Raw genomic sequence first — 17,043 nt, forward strand, 5'->3', positions numbered from 1 at the left:
CCCATTTTTTCCTTTTAAGCCCACTTTTTACCTGTTTTGCCAATTTTGTCTTTTTTTGGAAGGACATACGATTTTTTTCCCCCTTAAAGTTATTTAATTTCCTTTTACTTTATTATTTGGTATCCTGGTGTTCATGTACATCATAGCTTAGATATGAAGTCTGACATTACTTTCCAAATGTTTTAGTCAGGGTGCCTTTGTCATATCGTTAACATTAGCAGAAAACAAAAAAAGGTAATTCTGTTTTCAGAAAAGGGATTTAAATTTCAAAAAGGCTATAATTTATGAAAGCATAAATAAACATTTTTGTTTGTTCTTTGATCAGAGTGGTTATTACTCAGGTTAAAATATAGTCATAACAGTTAACTTTACAATTGGCCATAATTTTCCTCACCTCCATGGGCCCCGCTATTTGTTGTGAGGAAAACTCTCTCCTTCTTCCCACCTTATGGGTGGCCATGATTGTACAATGTAATGTTTTTAGAATGTACTGATTCTACCTAAGAAGCAAATTTGGTTTTGATATTTGTGACAAAAATGCGTTTTAGTAACAACTGAATATCAAGCATGCACTTGTGTAGTGAATAAAACATCTGGATCTTTGTTTTATTGCTTTTATTACTAGGTGGTCAAATAAATTGTATATTTAAAAAAACAGCTTTTAAGCTTAATCATGCTTCACCTCTTCACGCCAAGATTTCTGCTTTTCCCAAGACATGATTGCCACAGTTACTTAGTCTTAGCAACAGTAACAGAGGATGTGCTGTTTGGAAAAAGGAGGAGTGAGTGTGGGGGTGAGAGAAGCAGAATAACAGGAGTCTGAAGAGAATTTTATAGTCAAGCCTGCTGATACTATAAGGGTAAATATATATTTCAACTATAGGATAAGATGCCACCCTTCCTATGTGTACTGTCTATGAAGAGATAACTTGTATGAGAATGGATAACAACCACTGGATCATAGTTTTGTTTGTTTACCATGGTACCACAAAGGACTTCAGCTGCTGGGAAGAGGAGACTGCAAGAAGTATTTCAACTGAAACAGCCAGGAGAAAGAGCAGCTCCAAGAGTGGGAGAAAATCTGAGGATCTAATATACTTTTAAGGAAGTGTATGGGAAGGGTGAGTTTTCATGATGGAGATATGGATTAGTCATTTTGGGAAGATACTAAGTTGGAAATGTTTTCTTGACTTGCTATCATACTTTGACATGGGGGGATTACTGCACATACTGAAACACTCCTTCCTCCAGAAGTAGAACAATTATGGGACTCATCACAACTTTTCCATTGATCCCAGCCCTCTCTGAACTCCAGGATTAACAGTATTACCTCATCAAAACCACGTTTAAATTTTAAGATGTCTCTGAACCGGGTGCACACCACAGACATGGAGCAGTCTGCGGAGTACTCGGTTCCGGTACCCAGTGACTCCAGCCACGCGGCGGGTCGCGCGCGTGAGGTGACCGTGCTGCAGTCAAATTGCTGCCGCTGCCTGCCACGCGCGGTGCGCCTCACCTTCACTCCAGAATCACTGGAGAGGATTTACCAAAACTACTTCCGCCGACAGAGGCAAGAAAACCTGCACATGCTGGGGATGTTTGCAGCTCTTTTTAACAGTTTTATCATCATAATGTGCGCGGTGGTGTACACAGAGGACAAGCTAGCAATGGTGGTGGTCGCAGCGGTGGGTTTAGCTGCGGATATTGTTCTCTACCTGCTGTGTTTCTTACAGAAACTTCCTACATCACCTGTGTGGCGGGGAGCAGTGCCGTACATACTGTGGCTGATGATAACCGTCCATGTTTTGTGTTACATGTGTCTGAACTACGAGCGTTTTCCCCAGGCTAGTGACTCTGTGGGCTGGCAGGCGTTTTTCTGTTTCTCCTGCTTCCTGACGCTCCCTCTGCACCTGGTGTCACTGCTGCTGCTCACCGCGCTCTCCTGCGGGGTTCACACGCTGGTGCTGGGGGTCACTGTGGCTCAGAGGTTTGAGGAGAACTTGCAGGGGCCCCTGCTGGTTAGACAGGTAGGTAAAAATGCCCCCTTATAACAAGTGATCCAAAGCACCAGTTAACCAAGAATGAAAAAGGCCTGTTTTTACTTGGACATACAGTGCATTCATAAAGTATTCAGACCCCATTCACATTTTTTTGCAGGCTGTTGCCACAGTAAAACAATCATTTTTATTCTCAATCTACACTCAGTATCCCATGATGACAAAGTTAAAAAAGAATAATAAAAAATTGCAAATTTTGTGAAAATAAAAAAAAACAGTGAAAATAAAAAAAAAAAACACAAGTATTCAGACCCCTCGAAATTTAGCTCAGGTGCCTCCCATTTCTCCTAATGTTTGCTGAGATGTTTCTACACCTTGATTGAAGTGCAGCTGTGGTAAAATAAGTTGATTGGACAGGATTTGGAAAGGCACACACCTATATAGCAGGCCTCACAGCTGACAATGCATATCAGATTAAACCCAAGTCATGAGGTCAGAGGAAGTGCCTTCAGAGCTCAGAGACAGGATTGTTGAAAGGCACAGATATGGGGAAGGCTACAAAAATTTCTGTTGCGCTGAAGGTTTGTTACCCACTTAAAACAACTCCACGGTAACACTTTAAGTTTTATTCATAAGACTGACATTATGCTTTCATAATCATGACATGAGACCTGTCATTAACATGAATAGGGTTTCATGAATGGTGTCATTAAGTATTATTCACTAAATTATGACACCTTTACCACAAATGTCAAGTTATGATGACAATGCCTTCCAAAAAACTTTGTGGTGAAGGTGTCATAATTTAGCAAATGACACTTAATGGCAACATTTATGAAGCCCTATTCATCTTAATGATAGGTGTCATGTCATGGTTATGACAGCATAATGTCAGTCTTATGAATAAAACTTCAAGTAAAGTGTTACCGTCAACTTGAGTCCCAACCCATGGGTATAGAGCCACTAACCTAAATCATTTAGCTGATGATACAGCATCAGCATACTTTGGCTTCCTCCAAAAATCCAAAGACATGCTTGTTAGGTTAATTGGTGTCTCTAAATTGGTCGCAGGTGTGATTGCGAGCATGACCAGTTATTTCTCTCTCAATGTTATTCCTGTGATTGACTGGTGATGACCAGTTCAGGGTGTACCCCCCACCTCTGGCTGCTGAGACTGGCTCTAGACCCCCACAACTCTGAATGGGATAAGAAGTGTAGAAAATGGATGGATAGAGACAAAAGAATTCAATTCTGGATAAAACCTTACGGTTTATTTTTAACATTTAAATTACAGTAGTCTCTGAGTCTAGATCACATATTTCAACCATCATGAACCATCAAAAATCTCCTACAATTAGTTGTCTGAAAAAAAGAAACACAAGAATAACATTCAGAATAAGAAGACAAAATGAATTTTCTGGATTTAAAGATATCTTGATTTATAATGCCCTAATGGATTAAGGCAGCAAATAGCCAGTGACAGCCAGAGCTGACAAGGGCCCCCTGAAATCTGATTGGCCTCACCAGGCTTAAAATGATGGGCTGTTTGCCTTGTCAGTCATCAACTAGCCATTTATGCATACCCAGTCTCTGAGCCCATCTTAACCAACATTAGATTGGTTTTACTACCTTTAATATCAAAGTGAGATCTATAAAAGTGGCCCTATCATCCTTATATATTTCTGTATGTGGCCCCCAATGGAAAAAGTTTGGACACCCCTGATGTAGATGCTTTTATAGAAATTCCATCTGAGCTCAAAATATAAAATGGTCCTGTTTCCTTTAAACCATTTAGAAAATTTGTTGCTGTAATTTTTGACACAGTAGTGTCAAGATTGTTTACACACGCATCGTATATGGGCTGATTGTCTCCATTAGCTGAGATTTAAAGATGATGATCCCAAAGTGACAATGTTAGGAAGCTAACCATCATAAATGTACACAATCTCTCCCTTTCTTCAGCTCCTTGCCAACCTCATGCTGTACCTATGCTCAGCTGTGGTAGGAGTGATGTCATACTACATGGCGGACAGGAAGTACAGGACAGCTTTTCTAGAGGCACGCCAATCACTGGAGGTCAAACTTACACTGGAGGAGCAGAGCACACAGCAGGTGATTGTGCCATATACAATATACATACACAACCAGAACTATATGTTAGCCTTTGTGCTGTAAAACACCCTGCGCCTCCTCATTACAGCATGTTTCCCTCAGCTCAGGGCTAATGGGATGATTAGAGAGACTGTTGTTTACACCAGCAGAACCTTCATCAGGGACCAGACTCCATACAGCCACAAGGATACTGTAATAACCAACAGAAGCATTAGAAGAGTTTATAATAACATAATCATTCTGACAGTATTTGATTTAATGTTTTGCTTTAGACTCTTTTCAGCTGTTATTGTTTTGCACAGCTAAAGCTTATTGTTTAAATGCACACAGTATGTAAATTGTGCTGCCAGGAGACTCAGTTAAATTACTAACAAAAGATGATGAGTTGAGACGTGCTGCTCAGCTTCACAAGACAGTCTGGCTGCAGGCTGTTCTGACGGCCAGTCTCACAGACTGTTCATCTGAGACACCATATGTCTCAGAACGGAAATACTATATAATATTAAACTTTAAAAAGACTACAAAGGAGGAGTTGTACCATAACCCTAATCGGATTAAACTTCTGTTTAGGCTTATGGTAAAGGTTAGGATACCAAAAGTTTAAAACCTGATGTTTAATTAAGCAGAGTTAACAGTCTGCTAACAGGAAAAAAGCTTGTCTTGCATGAAAACACTCCAACGCATTAAAGGTAGCTTTTGTAGCTTTTTTTTTTTTTTTAGATACGTAAGCTACAATGAGCAGAGCTAAATAGCTAACATCTAAAATGTAGCTCTCAAAGCAGCTATGTACCTGCATTATCTGTATAGCTAAGTTAGCTTTAGCTAAATTTGCTAAAGGTCATATTTCTAATGCTAACTTAGCTGAAGATAATGGAGCTACGTAGCTAACACAACTAAAGCTAAGCTCACAAAGCAGTTATGTAAGCTATGTAGGTAGATATCTACATAGCTATGTTAGCTTGAGCTATGTTTGCTAAAGCTCACATTGCTAAAGCTAATATAGCGGCATTGGCTTATATAGTATTGTTCATTTCATAGCTAGTGTCACTAGCTAGAGCTAATGAAGCTATAGCAAGCCACCATTCATGTAACTACTTCTAAAACAGGTCTGTAGAGGGTATGCATGTGACATCACAAGAGCACAAGTCTCTGATGTTCCAGAAAGCTCAAACTGGAGACAGAAATCAGTGGGAAGCAAGCAGTACTTCAGCTGAAAATTGCCATCTATTTTAACAACTCCATTTTGATGATGTTCACCATGGTCAGTACATTTTCTCCAGCTGATGGAATATGTTTACAGAAATGTTTGGACACATAAGGATACGCTAATGAAGACATAAGATGAAGATGAGCTGTTACAGTAGACACCACAAGCATTCAGTTCATGAAAAATATACTCTAAACTCCACCCTATTCGCCTTCCTCTTACCTTAAAGGAAAATAAAGACCTGAAATTTCACAATGCATTTAAATATACGTTTTATAGCTGTAGTCCTATGATGTCCGATTAGCTGTTTTTTTTTATAAAGACATAGTAAAATTCACCAATATTTATCACAGTTCACCAGTATTGATCACAGATTAAATAAAGTAGCCTTTGTAAATTACCGGTTTCTTTAAATACTGAAGTCATTTCCGTGAATGCTTTATGTATTGTACTATCTGATGCTTTAACAGTTTATATGACATAACATGGAACTGAAGAGTTGTACCATGTGAATTTGTCACATTAAAGAAGGAAATGAGTTTTTAACTTGTGTTAAAATTGAACTAGATTAGGAACGACAGCTGATGGTACGTTGATTTGGTTTTGAAATACACCTGAAATTTGGTAAACAGATTTAACAATCACAGATCAATCTTTATACAGATAAGCTAAATTAAAATAAGTAAATGAATCTCTGATAAACAGAAAAATAACTGATCTAAAGCTTCCTAACAACAAAACTTTTTGAATTTAATTCAGTTTCAAATCGATAACTTTCACACCAGGCTGATGTGTAACTTCAGGCTCTGCTTTGTGTACTTAAAACCAAATCCATCATAAATGTCTGGAAACTCGATTTATGACTACATATATCAAGTCCAATTTAAGCTGATATGAGTCTTTTTTTCCCTCCATTTTCATCTGTTTCCCATAGATCAGCCAGCAGTGTTTTATACTGTTTTACCACTCAGCTGGACTGAGCAGTCACGTCACACGCTAAAAACTATGTCAGTTTATACTTTCTCTCCTGGATTAGACCTCTGACCTTTTCTCTGTTTTATTTATGAAATACTTCTTAGTCTGTAATTATCGCAATGCAGTTATTTCATGAATGTAAATGCTTGACTTGGTTTATGAATATAGTTGAATTGAAAAAGAAATCTAAAACTGGAAATACATTGTAGCAGCAAATTATGGCACTTCCTTTCTGAGATATACGGTGTTTAACAACAACGGTCTGTGAGAATGGCCTTTAGAAATGTATGGTTTACAGTCAGACCCTTCTCCGGCTCCACACACCTTCATTGCTTATTTATTGCCCTGAATTTGGGATTCTGTAAAAAAAAAAACAAAAAAAAAACAAGTAAATAATAAAAAAGGACAGCACTCCATAAGGTGTATTTACTAATCTGTTTTTGTTCAATAGATTCATTTCACAAACCGAGGGGAAAAGGCAGTCCAAAGTGGCACTCTTGCTTTGTGCCTCAGATTAGTGCAATTAAGCATTCAGTGATCACTTGAAGCCCGAACCACGGCGGCTGCTTATACAGCTTCTCTCCCTCATTGTTTGAAATTTGTTTTCTAAATGCAAATGGGGGTTATTGTTTTGGAAATCCAATGCTGCTTATGTAGAGCCATGTTTATTGAACAGAGTCCTCTATTCAAGCATGAAGTAGTCTACAGAGGTGAGTTTAGGTGAGTGAATCATCTCGTCATGGCTTGGAAATGTCAAGTGGTACACTGTTAAAGAATGGACGACCAATGGCAGAGAGTACTCATAGTCCATCACAAGTAAGCAACAGAACAGCAACTTCCATTTGCAGTTTCTGCTTATGGAGCTGTCTTTGACAGCATGTCCAAGACATCAATAAACATACCCTGTCTGTCACAGCAGCTCTGTCATGGCAGCTGCTGTATCAAGAAATAGACTGATGAAACTAAAACGATGAAGAACTTCCTCGCCTTTGAAGCCTGATAGAAATATAAGATATTTAATTACTTAACTAAAATAACATGTGTTAACATAATGCAGACATTTCAGTGCAAGCACTCTAGACATTATACATTTGATTTGACTCTGTCTTAGTTGCAGTCATTGTATTTTAGCCTCAAGCCAACATTATTTTGATTATAGAAATATGCTTTCGATCCTATTGTCTTGAGGAAAAAAACACAGCTCTGAATGCAATTACAAGTTGGGGGTGAATTTTTTGAGTGCTGCACAAAAAAATTAAAGGTCCAGTTTTGGGTCAAATTGTATTAATAATGTTTTTGATTTTCTGTCAGATCAAACTGTAAATAAACCAGCATAAATGAATAATTTCCTTTAAAAACATTTTATTGTAAATATCATTTCCCATGAACAATGGGTCTCTGTATTTTATAGTTAATACCCATCAAAAGTATTAATGATGTTGAATCAAAGAGCCAATAACTCATAAAGTTTCCTTCTTTGGTTATACTATTATAATTTGCCTTTTGACTTATCCCAGGTTACTTTAATTTTTCACTTAATGCTGACAGTGATTAAGAAGAAAAAAAGAGCAGGCCTATGAGAGTTGTTAACCAGGGGTGAAAATAACAGAGGAAAATAAAGGAAAGTAAATCCAGCTGAAGTAACACACAAAAATGGAGAAAAATAGAATTCCCCAAAGTGCCTCTTCAGTGGTGGTTGTGGCAGAAGTCAGTTTAAACAAGCTCAGATGATTTCCTGAGGGAACAGAGTTCTATTTACTACCTATGTCCTGCTGCACACCTACAAAAACACTCACTTTAAACAGTCAGGTATTTTCATGCCTTCCATTATTTAAAACATTTCCTCCTCTGGGCTTCATGTAGGAGGACCTGTTACTCTCCATCCTTCCCAAACACATCGCTGATGAGATGTTGCAGGGCATGAAGAACCAGGCCGATCAGAAAGAGGTGCAGCAGCAGCAGTTCAACACCATGTACATGTACCGCCATGAAAACGTCAGGTCAGGAGCAATATAATTACTTTTTCTTTGGATTTTCAAAGCACCAGAAAGTTACCGTTCTCAATTTTCATCATTTTTTGAATGTGACACTGACACCTTCCTTGGTACTTCTTGTTCCAGTATCTTGTTTGCTGACATCGTAGGTTTCACCCAGCTGTCTTCAGCCTGCAGCGCTCAGGAGCTCGTCAAGCTGCTCAATGAACTGTTCGCTCGATTTGATAAACTGGCAGCAGTGAGTGTCTGATTTCCTCTGCAGTTTCTCCACATACTGGTTCCCTTGTTTGTAAATTTGTCTCTTTAAACTTAAATGTACTCTTGGAGCTGCTGACATGTTATGCAGCCAAAATCTATTTTTTCCAGGTTTAAAGTCATCATTCCTTCCTTTGACACATAGCCAGTGTTTTTCTTGTATCAGACATGTACACTCTCTCTTGGTCTGTTGTCATAATGCAGCAATACCACCAGCTCAGGATAAAGATCCTAGGAGACTGTTACTACTGTATCTGTGGCCTTCCTGACTTCAGAGAGGACCATGCTGTCTGCTCCATAATGATGGGTTTAGCAATGGTAGAAGCCATATCGTAAGTTTTTCTCATGACACAGTAACAACAAAAAAAGCAAGATGCAAAAATATGTGAAGGGAAAGTACAACGAGGATTTAAGCTCAGTCATATTTCTTATTTTTACAGTTATCCAGAGACTGTTTTTTTGTCTCCGGCCAAAATGACAGACAGGCATCAAAAAATTTAGGCAATTTAGAACAACTACAGGACATACAGTGCTTAACAAATGTATTAGACCACCTGTCTCAGAGACCATCCAGCATCATGAAGTGCTTTAATGCGGACTCTTTCATTTTCAGTGAGCTCTCCACATTTTACCATTTTGAACAGGAATGAGGAATTTCAAACTGAATTCACCTTTTTAGACCCAAATTTGAGCCAGCTCACTGGGCTTCTTTGAGAGGTCAGAAATTAATCAAGCATAACATTCAACCACTGTAACTATTTTTTCTGTTCAGCAATGCAAGTAAATAACTATAATTCAACATATTAATCAAGAAATAATAATATGCTTCACTATTTTTTCAGTTTTTTTGTAAATCAGTAAATTTGAAAATTCATAGATAACAATAATAATTATATTTTAGCATTAAAAATATCATTTGGGTTAAAGAGCTTCTACATATTGGTTTATTAACCATTGCAGAAACATAAAAAATGATTTTGGTTTTACCAATTTTTACCAATGCTGTTAATTTAGGGAAGCTGTGGCATAAACCTTACTTTGGGTGGTGTTCTAATAAATTTGTTAAGCACTGTATATTTAGATAGCCATGCGCCCAATAACCTGCATTTATCAGCTATGAAACATATAAAACCAAAACACTGATACAGCTTCATGTCTGCACTAAAACGGTATTGGGGACACATTTTGATTTCCAAAACGTACAGAAGATTGAGACAGTAGATACCGAGCTGACAATGTTAGACATGTTACTCATGACCAGACTTTGTCTTTATGTACATTGTCTAAACAAACAAGATGAAAATTGTGAGCTTCTCCTGCAGTCAGTTGAAAAATATACACTTAATGTTAACGCATTAACAACAGCAGCACATAACTTCACATTAGCATCGTTAGCTCTGTCATAACTTAGCAGCTCTGAACCTTAGACTAGGTAGCATGGTTGTTTGTACATGATGTTCGAAATTCATAATCACTCTAAGTACTGTTTCTTACCCTCAGACGTTGTTTTTGGCTCCAGGTATGTACGAGAAAAAACAAAAACTGAGGTGGACATGCGTGTAGGTGTTCACACTGGCACCGTGCTGGGAGGAGTACTCGGACAGAAGAGGTGGCAGTTTGACGTCTGGTCCACGGATGTCACTGTAGCCAATAAGATGGAATCAGGAGGGATTCCTGGGTAAAAGTAAAAACTTTCTGACCTTTATATTACCATACACCTTTCTATAATGTGTTTGATTTAAATGGTTTTGTGTGTGCTATTTAGGAGAGTGCACATTTCCCAAACAACAAAAGACAGTCTGCGCGGAGAGTTTGAGCTAGAGCCAGGGCAGGGAGGGGAGAGGTGTGAGTACTTGCTGGAGAAAGGCATCGACACATATCTGGTGCAAGTGTCAAAACTGATGTCTAATGGGCTGAGTGGAAATGTAAGTGATTGATAATACCTTTAGTGAAATTTACTTTGTTTCTATCAGAAAAACTAGTTTTTAATTTAAATTACCTTGAGTTTTTTTGTCAATTTCCCCCCTCAGAAACCAGGCATGTTGTCCAATAGAAATTCAAACCAGTTGATCAACACCACAGCAACCAGTGGGAGCACAGCCTCACCCCAGTCCACGCCTACTGAGTCCAAACAGGAGGTAAGTCATGATGCATGTATTGTAAACACAAGTCTAAAGAACAACACAATATCTGAAAGAGTGCTTAAAAATCTTACCTATCTAATCTCTGTTTTTGCTGACAACTTTCAGAGAAACAAGGTGGTTGAGGAACAAGTAATAAACAGACGACTGCAGCAGGAGCTGCTGGAGAGAGAAACTCAGCAAATGTAAGAAAAAGGATACAATGAAAACGCTAAAATATTTCACATGAAAGCAAATTCTAGTTTGCTGTTAACTGTCATGAAAACTACTGGAAATGCCTTGTTTTAGTCTGTCAAGTTCTTAATATTTTTTCTGGTATCAGAATGAAGGATAACAAGATAAACCTTGTGTCTCTGCGTTTTTTGGACGGAAAACTGGAGGAGCATTACTCCTCAGAGAAGGAGAAGAGAAGCGGAGCGGCTTTCTGCTGCTGCATCATAGTGATCCTCTTCAACACAGCAATGGAGGTGTTCATAGACCCAGTGTGAGTTTATAGCACTGCATCTTACATATTTCATCAGCTACACTCTTTACAAAGTAAAGGCGTGAACTTCTGGCAATTCATACATACGGTGGAGCAGCAAATTGATCTTATGTTAATGTTTTTGTTTTAGGTTGGCTGTGAATTATGTGACTCTGGCAATAGGAGAGGTTTTGTTGCTCATCCTCACAGTCTGCTCCCTGGCTGCCATCTTCCCCAGGGTGAGGAAACAAAATTAGTATCCAATGAGAGTGTATTGCAGTGACAGAAAATATGTAGTTAACATTGTCTATAATCAGCACTACAACCTTTTGGTTAGATATCCTCCACAATAAAATTTCATTCTGCCTGTTATATAGAAGGAAGGGAAGTAGAGAACTGTACTACTTAGGCAGTCCATATTTGTATTACTGCCATTGGAACATTTTTGTAACTCGAGGTTTTTGTCACAGATGTTCTCTAAGAGGCTGGTTTCTTTCTCGTTGTGGATCGATCGCACCCGGTGGGCCAGGAACACGTGGGCAATGGCAGCCATCTTTGTTCTCACTATGGCTGTGATCGCTGACATGGTAGGACTGTAATACACTTTAAGGGACAATTTTTTAAAAGGAAGTTCATTAAAAATATTTTTCGATATGTTTTTGACTAATACAACTTGAAAATTGAGTTTCTCTATCTTCAAACCAAACCTTACTCGGTAATAACCATTATATCAACCAACCCTAGTGTGAGTGCATCCTCCCCTTTGTGTATTTCCACTTTGTCCTCATCAAACTCTCACTGCCTTTCATGTGTCTGACTACATGCTCCCTGTGGGCTCCATTAGTTGTCTGTCTCACTGCCTGCAGGCTCATTTGTCTCAGCCCCTCAGGAGCAGCTTGTTACACACACTGCTGCTTCTACATCTGACATGGACACAAAGAACTAAAGTGAACTGCTTTTTTCTCATAGCTGTCATGTAGAGGTGACAGTCACACTTGGGTGGAAATGTTGGTAGCATGGTAGCATGGTAGCTAGTTCTTTTGCTGTTAGTGTAGTGTTTAGTTTTTAAAAGGGTTTCTTTGGAGATTTTTTGGGACTCTTTTTTTGAATGTAGTTCCAGTTTAGTTAGCAGTAAATAAAAGTTTCTTCACTTTATACAAATTTTATAGCTTAAAGATCAAAAACACACATTTTATTTACAACACATACAAATTTACTCATAATACGAGTTTGCAACATATAAAAAGTCCTTCAGCTTAAAATTTCATTTTATTAAAAAAGATAAGCCATGACAAATTATTGGTTATGAGGAAATCTGATCATATGATAAAATAATAAGAATGAATGAAAACTTTACATGTAATCAATGATAAATGACAGACACACTACAGAAACTGTATTCTAAATTTTAATCACCCACTTACCTATCTTAATTCAGAAATCAATTTTTGAAAAGTATAATTTCAAATCAATTTTTTTTTTCCAGTGGATTATATTGATTTCAGAAATTACAAATCCTGTTGTAATTTCATAACAAAGAGTTACTGAAGCTCAAGTTCTCTGATGTTGTAGCTGAGCTGCGTTCCACCATCCCTCCGAGTCTTCAACAGCTCCTCAGGTCCTTTACTGGAGTCGTATGGTGACCAAGGCTGTGCGGAGAATCCAAAGCACTACAGCTTTATGGCTGTGATGTCACTCATCGCCACTGCCATGTTGGTCCAGGTCAGCCACCTGATCAAACTGGGCCTCATGGTGCTGGTCGTCACAGCAACTGGAGCAGTCAATATCTACAGCTGGCGGGACATCTATGACCTGTATGATTACATACAGTTTGACTCATACAGGTCAGAATCTCTGTCTACACTTGTTATTTTTTTTCATTTTCGACAGAAAACAGAGGCAGTTAGATGTATACTTTATTATCAATCACTCTTATCTTTGTGTTTCCAGAAAATCCATAGTGCCATCAAAATACCTCATGACCATGATGATCATCGTCATGATGATTGGCTTCTACCTTTTTGCTCGCCACGTGAGTCATTTTCTTCTTTACACCCATACCATACCACACCTTAGACTGTATATAGAAAGTGGGCATGGCCTCTTAGTTTCAAAAGTCAAGCGGCTGCAAATGTTACATTAACAGAAGGCTAGCAGAGGGAGCTTGCAGTTATTCCAAGAAGAACATTTCCCTCATGTGTTTGTGATCGTTATTTGTAGTCTTCATGTACTTGAAGGGTTAGTGAGGCTGATGGCTGGAATAGGATACCCCTGTGTAAAGACACTGGATGTGGTGTTGATGAGGTATGCAGCATCAGATGAGGAGTAGACTTCTGAGAAGCTGGTCTGGGACACCAATAAGGTGGCTTGGAGGAGGAGACTGAGGTATAAAGGACAAGATGAGCAGAAGACCTATGCTGATGAACTGGTTCGAGGTGGCTGGGGTGGAGGAGGGTTGCAATGTCTGCACTGAAATGACAGGCTGATTGTGAAAGAGAGGACAACATATTTAAAATACAACAGGTGCTTGATGATTGGACAAACAAGGTTGTGGCAGAATCTGTTTAGCTCAGTACTTCAGAGAGTGAATGCCCATAGTCAGCTGACCACCAGAGCAGGAAGAGAGAATGGAAGGAAACGGAGAGATATGAGCGGGTGGTGACGAATGAGTAGGTAACAGTCTTCCTGCTTGAATTTACACTGAGCTCCATTTTGAAAGTAAGAACCTACAGAGGAAAACTTCCTCTAAGAAGCAAGAACCACTCTTAAATTTCTATTATGTTGTATTTTTAGCAAATAATGTATACACTTACACAATCTCCATTTTAACTTTAATTATTTCTGTTTGTGTTTGTGTATGTAGTTGGAGCATCAGTCAAGGAAGCTTTTCCTGTGGAAAATCGGTGTCCACGACCAGAAAGAGAAGGTGTTTGAGATGAGACGCTGGAACGAAGCTCTGGTTACAAATATGCTGCCAGAGCATGTGGCTAAGCACTTCCTGGGAACAAAAAAGAGAGATGAGGTGTTTGAGCATGTGTTTAGTAACAGCATAATTTTGATTTGTTCAGCATTATTTGGATTTGCTTGGTATTATTTGAAATGTTTTGAAAGTCCAGAATAAAAACCCTGCATGAGTTTGAGGTTTATTAAAAGTTAAGCATCAAAAACAACTTCACAGACTATTGTTAAATGCTGCATAAAGGTACCGGCATTTAAGGCCTCAGTGAACCATCACAATGCTTTGTGCATCAGTGCCACTTTGTGGTCTATTTTCAAAATAGCATATTCATGCTCCCTGATGTAACCTAATAACCCAATAAACAGGGACTTATATTTTATTAAAGAACATTGCCAATTAAAAATCAGCTACCTAACATTATTTCATTTGTAGGAGCTTTACAGCCAGTCTTATGAAGAAATAGGTGTCATGTTTGCCTCCATCCCCAACTTTTCTGATTTCTACACTGAGGAGAGCATCAACAATGGAGGCATCGAGTGTCTGAGGATTCTCAATGAGATCATCTCAGACTTTGACAGCGTGAGTACCAGCAGTGGTTGAACAGCTGATTCTAAATATTGAGTTCCAGTGTTACAAATACCTGCCGAGATTTTAAATGCCTATATATCATATATGCAAACTTATCTTTTCTCTCTGCCAGTTATTGGACAGGGAAGAATTTCGCTGTATCACCAAGATTAAGACAATAGGGAGCACCTACATGGCTGCTTCAGGGCTCACTCCAGAGAGCAACACCAATGGATACAGCAATCGCAAGGTGTTGACAGCTTATATCTCAAAATCTAGCTTCTTAGAAATACGTGACTGTATAATGGCAAATTATCTGATCGTGAGCTGCTTATCCTGATGATAGTAAATGGCAGTTGTGGTGTTGTTCCATAGCCAGAGGACCAGTCCCTGATGGAGCACTGGCAACACCTCTCAGACCTGGCAGACTTTGCCTTGGCTATGAAAGTCACCCTCAACAACCTCAACAAACAGTCCTTTAACAACTTCATGCTCAGAATTGGTAGGTGGATAAAACACTGTATGTGTAAGCCTTTAAAAGCTTGTATGCTCATATCTTTTATTAATTCCCATCAGGTCTGAATAAAGGGGGAGTGCTGGCTGGAGTTATCGGAGCTCGGAAGCCTCACTATGATATCTGGGGCAACACGGTCAATGTGGCAAGCAGGATGGAATCCACTGGAGTGATGGGAAACATCCAGGTAAAATCAGACACAAAACTTACTTCTGGTACTACTCTCTTTTGGCTTTAAATATTAGATCTTGCTCTGCCCTCAGGTGGTGGAGGACTGCTATGACATCTTAAAGGAGTATGGCTTCCGCTTTATCAGAAGAGGACCTATCTTTGTGAAAGGAAAAGGGGAGCTGCTAACCTTCTTTATGAAAGGAAAAGACAAGCCTAAGAGCAATCCAGTGGCCACTGCTCTTCCACACCAAGTTGGAGAACTGTCTTGACTTGTTGAAATGCTGTTTCACACAAAGAAAAATCTGGGATGGACTGTCATTCTGTGCAATTTCCCTTATGAGCACAAGGTCTTGGATATTGTTTCTGTAGCAATGGGAAAATAATGGTAGTGAAAACACAACAAAATAGTACTTAAATGATCATGACTCTTTATGGGTGTATATAATTGAGGGACACAGTTGCATTTCTGTCTCTTTGGGCTCGATTGATAGAGTGCTATGAGAATTCACAGATAGGAACAGACTTAAAAGATATTCTTTTGCAGTTTCTACTCAGCTCAGGTTTTGTAAAATTTTGTTGCTTTATCACAGTGTATTTATATTGTGTTAAAAAAAATTGCACTAAATATTTGACATTAACTTGGTGTGGGTTGGTTTACACTTTGCCAGATCCAGTTCTTGAACTTAATTACAAGTCATCTGCACATCATTTACATGCTGCTTTTATCAGGATTGCACTTATTTGTGCTTACAAACTACTGAAAAGTAAAATTCAAAGCCCTTCCTTTCCATACTTTTTTTTTTAAATTAAGACTTAAACACATGGTATGGATGCAGTTTTTTATATTAATAATCCATGCCGGATATCTTGAGCTATATGTTACCATAGTCTCCTTAGACCCTGCAGGTACATATGTAGACTGACGTTTTAGCTTTCCTACAACACAGAAATTCTGCGATTATATTTTTTTTAGATATTGCCTGGAGTTTACATAGAAGTTTAATTATTTAATTTGCTTTAAAACTGGCGATATGTTTGTAAATTTTAAGTGAGAGAATGGGAATTTATTAGAATGGTGGTGGTGGTGGTGGGGGTCTTTAATGTAATTATTGTGGAGAACATTTTCATATGAATATTTAGGCTTTTTCAGGAAGTTTAAAGAAATTTCATTTTATGTGATTTAAAAAAAGATGTTCAGACATTTTTATTAGACATTTTTCATCTTTTTTAATTTTTTTTTTTTAAAGTAAAGAAATAATTTTGTTTTGTATTGTGCAGTAAGATGGGTCTATTTTCATATGCAGACATCAATTTTGGTGAAAACTGTACTTCCTGTTCAAAGACAGGGTTTATGTGTTATACTTGCCACTTCCACTTATACCAAATATCTGGAAGAAACTAAAAATGTACCCCAAATAAAAGCCTAGGTCTCAGGAGGATAATATGGTAGTTTTAATAAGACCTTGAAAATATATTGCTATAGCTGCTGTGGTGCCACGTTTTTGACAGCTTTATTTGTGTTTTAATATTATTCCAGCTTTTTTTTTTTTTTTAAAGATTTATTTTTGGGCATTTATCAGATAGAGGAGGACAGTGGATAGAGTTGGAAACAGGGTCAAGAGTGGGGGGGAGACATGCGGTGAAGGGCCTCAGGCCGGATTCGAACCCAGGCGTACATAGGGACTGGC

At 38.4% G+C, this 17,043-nt stretch overlaps 1 protein-coding gene across 1 annotated transcript; it reads left to right on the forward strand.

The window, feature by feature from the left end:
• Positions 1-1,358: 1,358 nt before the first annotated feature.
• LOC121521452 (adenylate cyclase type 3-like) lies at positions 1,359-16,093 on the forward strand. The gene is made up of 20 exons (XM_041805457.1): positions 1,359-2,027; positions 3,960-4,109; positions 8,155-8,291; positions 8,412-8,523; positions 8,745-8,872; positions 10,060-10,218; positions 10,306-10,465; positions 10,571-10,678; positions 10,790-10,866; positions 11,004-11,165; positions 11,296-11,383; positions 11,615-11,731; positions 12,717-12,988; positions 13,095-13,176; positions 14,008-14,166; positions 14,536-14,682; positions 14,804-14,920; positions 15,046-15,172; positions 15,247-15,371; positions 15,448-16,093. The coding sequence occupies exons 1-20, from the start codon at positions 1,359-1,361 to the stop codon at positions 15,622-15,624; spliced, it is 3,273 nt and encodes a 1,090-aa protein (XP_041661391.1). The 3' UTR covers positions 15,625-16,093.
• The last annotated feature ends 950 nt before the right edge of the window (positions 16,094-17,043 follow it).

The sequence above is a fragment of the Cheilinus undulatus genome, linkage group 14 (assembly GCF_018320785.1).
Source record: "Cheilinus undulatus linkage group 14, ASM1832078v1, whole genome shotgun sequence".
NCBI lineage: Eukaryota > Metazoa > Chordata > Actinopteri > Labriformes > Labridae > Cheilinus > Cheilinus undulatus.

Coding starts and splice junctions, on each gene's coding strand:
- LOC121521452 (XM_041805457.1), top strand. CDS start 1,359: ATGTCTCTGAACCGGGTGCACACCACAGACATGGAGCAGTCTGCGGAG. Junction 2,028..3,959: donor GGCCCCTGCTGGTTAGACAG/GTAGGTAAAAAT, acceptor CCCTTTCTTCAG/CTCCTTGCCAACCTCATGCT. Junction 4,110..8,154: donor AGGAGCAGAGCACACAGCAG/GTGATTGTGCCA, acceptor GGCTTCATGTAG/GAGGACCTGTTACTCTCCAT.